At 37.2% G+C, this 4,457-nt stretch overlaps 1 protein-coding gene across 1 annotated transcript in view; it reads right to left on the bottom strand.

Moving 5' to 3' along the window:
- Positions 1 to 586: 586 nt before the first annotated feature.
- Positions 587 to 4,457, bottom strand: part of LOC109239865 (RNA-binding protein Musashi homolog 1-like) — a 10,886-nt gene continuing 7,015 nt past the window's right edge. Inside the window, exons 3-6 of the mRNA XM_019406458.1 lie at positions 1,847 to 1,910; positions 1,036 to 1,060; positions 872 to 957; positions 587 to 727 (exon numbers count right to left, since the gene is read on the bottom strand). Of these exons, the coding sequence (XP_019262003.1) occupies positions 587 to 727; positions 872 to 957; positions 1,036 to 1,060; positions 1,847 to 1,910 (316 nt within the window). The remainder of the gene's footprint in view (positions 728 to 871; positions 958 to 1,035; positions 1,061 to 1,846; positions 1,911 to 4,457) is intronic.

Here is a 4,457-nt window from a genome sequence, read left to right as displayed (position 1 = left end):
CCAAAAGGTATTGGCTCGAATGCAAGTATCCCAGGAAATTCGCCTCTTTTGTTGTTACCTCCTAAAACATATTTACTAATAACTGTATCCCACTTCATATAAGACTACTATTAGTGAATAATCAAACAATTCTTCCTTTGTTAGTGAATTTTCCAAACATCTTAAGGAATTCTGATTATAAGAAATTTAAACTTAAATACATAATTTTTCGCTGAAAAGGAGAAGGAGTTTGATACACAAGTACTATTAAAATTGAATAGTTAACTCTCATACTTTAAACTTGTCCACCATCATTAGACGGCAAGAGTACTACAGTTTTCGTAACTGAAATAGATGCTTTAACCCTCAGTATCATCCTTTTTGGGTCAATAAGTACTCCTGCGTATTTTAAAGATACGCAGCTTGTAAGAGCAGAAACAATTCTACATGACTTAAAGAGGAAGGGGGAAGAATACTTTATGGGCATGGCTCGTCACTCTGATTTTTACAACATAAAAAATCATGCGGAGAAATAAATAAGCTATCAAGAAAAGAAAGATTTACTCCTCTCAGAAAGTTAGAAAGGAACAACTTCTTGTGATGAAGCCTACTGATTCTTTTTCTGCTTCGAAGTGAAAGAAGTGGATTTTCTAGTAGGTTTTCTATCTTGACTTGAAGTTCTAATAATAAAGAGAAGTGTCTCAACAAGCATGCCACCAACCAATCCAAGAATGCCTCCGGCGGCGCTCTGAAGAACGAGTAAGAAAATAGCAATTAAACTTCAATAGATAGGACCAGAGTAAAAGACAAAAACAGAATGAAGACTTTGGTTGCTCCCACATATAGAGCCTGTATCAAATGAAGTCATGACTAATTCAACGCAAGAACTTACCATTGCTGGACTGTGACTAAATAATGCCCTGAATGCATAATATCCCACCAGATAGCCAGTGAACATCATTAGAGCGACATGTAAACCTGCACCAACGGACCAGAACTACTGAGAAAGTGCGATTAAACTGCAAATCAACATCTTGTTAATTCTAAAGAATCTACCTAACAGGCTAACAGAGAACATAACCTGAAAGAGCGGAAAAGCAACAAAAATGAAATACTCTAAGTTGGTAGAGAACACAGACTATAAGCTCATGTACACAAGCTACAAGTTAGCGGTACCTAGTTCACTACAGACTCTCTCAGAGTCACATGGTCAAATCAGGATGCAGCAACTGTATCAACTCACAATTGACATTAGCAAATCAAGTGATATGATACACTTCATAAGAAGGCAGCTTAAGGGATTTGATTAATGTTAAATAACATGAGAAATAACAGTCAGCACTAGAACGTCTCCCAGAATTGTATAGTTTAAATAACTTATGAAATAACAGTCAGTAACTTCTCTCAAGAATTGCCGCACTACTCAATAAAGTAGCAAGATGAGGAAACAGAATAAGCACTGGCTTTCGCAACAAAACGCGCATGCGGACACACAGATTAACACAAGCAAGAGGCCAAGTTCTAAAAAGGACACATCACATTTTTTAGGAGGACTTTTTCTCCAAAGCCTCTATTCTATCTAACATTCAACTGAAAAAACAATAGGTCAAGTCCGCAAGTACTACATTCAATAAGGAGGAATGTGAAATCAACAATTGCAGAATCCAGAATGAGTGGAACAGGGAGATAAACAGGACGACAGATTTTATTAGATGATTGGAACCTTTTTAAACCTTGTCCAGCAATGATGAAAGGAATTTTGGAAGATGCAGTTCATTTACTGTAAGCTCTTATTATAAGTTATTGACTGTTGGTGAAGGCAGGCCTAACACCTGGCCATGGAGGAACATATGGAGAACAAAAGCACCGTTGGAAGTAGCATGCTTTCTGTGGTGGTTGCAAATGAAGCATGTTTAACACAGGAAAACCTCCTGAAAAAAGGTACTCCAGTTATGTGCCAGATGTTACCTATGAGGATGAAGCCTGAAAAGTATACTCCACCTGATTTTGCATTTCCCTGTCGCTTTATAATATCTCTTTTTCGAATTTGTTGGACATTCATTGGACAATGCCAAGATGCTATGTTGCTCGGACTCTTCAAAATATCATTGAGTGCGCGTTTGATCCTCCAAAAGTAATACATTTTTGAAGGGTCTGACACGGGTGTGGCAGTAGTTTTGAAGAGTACGAGCAACATAGTCAAGATGTACCATTGACTTGTCAAGAAAATGGTACAGAAAAGGCATGTCGAAGGAGCAAAAGAGATGACGGTGTACCATATCAGCTACAATCTGGTGGACCATTTGGAAAGAATGAATGCTAGATGTTTTGAAAATAAAACCAGCTCCAACAAGTGTATATTTTTGTCTTTTCTTTTTGGTGGAAAGAAGAATTTGTTACTGAAGTAAAATCTTTGTTAGATACATTAGAATTCCCGCTGTATTGGATAGATAAAGATATGGAGACTGGATTATCTTTATTAGTATTGAAGCACATTTCGTGTTACATTTATAAAACTTACCTTTTCTCAGAAAAATGTGAAATCAATGTTAAAAGTTGAGAAACGAAGCAGTTATGCTAGAATGTGTCTACTTTATTCTATATGTACAGGTTAAATGTGAAAATATATTACATCAAATGATCCCAAAAATTGTTCCACAATAAGGAATCCCAATAATCAGGGAAGTTTTCTATTTCAAATTTTCTACATCATAAGCCCCAATGTTGTCACTCAATTCAATGAGAATTTTCTCTCCTGTTCTCTCTTTTCACATGGTAGCAAAGATTCTACGATCTTGCAAGAGATCTAAGTAGCTTTTGCCTACCACAGAGGTGTTAGTCAAAGTTCTTTTATAGTTTATCACTCATATTTCTTTTTGATGATCAATCCAGTGATACCACATCTCTTGTCATGTTTTTCTTTGATATTTTCCAAACATCATAGAGGTTCGTTTTGTTATACACAAAAGCAAACTCTCATTTTCAAATTTCTCCACACTCACTCACACATTCAGCCAGAGAGCTCAAGTCTCTACTGGTACATTGTCTCATGAGTCACATGTACTACTAGTTGTTCTCGTAGTGCTTATATTATCGGTCTACATTACCTACCTGACAAGTCAAAAATTCATTTTGTTTATGACTGATGTCATCACTCATCAGTAAAGATGATTTGTCAAGTATTTTGCCCCGTCATGTCAGTGGTCAACTTTTGTCCCATCAGTACCATGTCATCAGTCACACAGTTAATGTCATGTTATTGCACATTCAAGTTTTCAACACCATCAACTGTCAGCGAGCATTATTCAGTCAAGCTAGCAGCATGCTTGTCTTTGTAAATGATCAAGTCAAGTTGGCATCGTGCATGTCCTCATTCTCAATTACGCTACATCGATTCATAGTAGCACCGCCGTCATTCAGATATACTTGATGATGGTACCAACTCAATTTTATTTTATTTTTAACACATTTCGGCAACGATATTGTTGAAATAACTGCTTCTTTAGCAACAACTTTTTTTCAGATACTCGACTCAGCATTCCAGTTTCACTTCACAAAATCAAGTTGCTTCACCACCATAAAATTGATAGTCCGCATTGAAAGTCAAGAGAACTAATGCAACTATACGTTGGAATGTCTCCAAATTTTATTCTATATGTCATAATTGTACAAATATTGTAGAGAATATTCTTAATGAATTTTTCACAATTACGATTTCCGATAATTAGGAAAACATTCCAATTTCATGTATCCACTTTATAGGAAGCCCTCGCATTCATCAATCAATTCAATAGCAGTTATCTCTCTTCTTTTCTTTTGTTTTCTCTTTCACAAACATAAACTTCAAAAGCACAAAAGAAAAACATTCATAAGTTATCATACTCTATGCAGCAAGCATGGGTGCAGGTTGTTTACCGTGAAAATGGTAACGACAATTAAATTTGTAAAATGGGACTCTAAAAATACGTGATCTATTCCCGAGCTAGTTGTTAGAGCGCACATGATGCTACTAATATGTAATTTAACGATGGAGCGTGAGTCAAAACGAGATAATGATCGAACCGGAGGGCCTGCTACCCGGATGTAGGTTTGGTCGATGGGGGCTTCGGGGTCGACCTCGAGATCGAATTCGGGCTATCGGGGACAATCGAGGGTAGTATAACAGTTAGAGATACGATCAAATAAAGCTCTTTATAGCCGAAACTAAATCATACGATGAAGAACACATATACAGGCGAAGGATATCGAGGTATCCTCGGATCAGTGGGAGCCAATAAGCTTTTAGAGAGAAGAGAAAAGATATTATTGCACTTTTGTAGAATTGTTGGAGCTCTGCCTTACAGGGTATTAATGACACTCCTTTTATAAGGAGGGGGGGGGGGGAGCCAAAACTTAGTACAAGAGACGTTGCGTGATAGAGAAAAGGAGATGGGACAGCCAACTAGCTTTACTGACATGTGCGTGGGCCGACGTTGAGC

Source organism: Nicotiana attenuata, unplaced genomic scaffold (genome assembly GCF_001879085.1).
Source record: "Nicotiana attenuata strain UT unplaced genomic scaffold, NIATTr2, whole genome shotgun sequence".
Classification (NCBI taxonomy): Eukaryota; Viridiplantae; Streptophyta; class Magnoliopsida; order Solanales; family Solanaceae; genus Nicotiana; species Nicotiana attenuata.
Note: the sequence above shows the minus strand (reverse complement) of the source record. Positions and strands in the feature narration are given on the sequence as shown.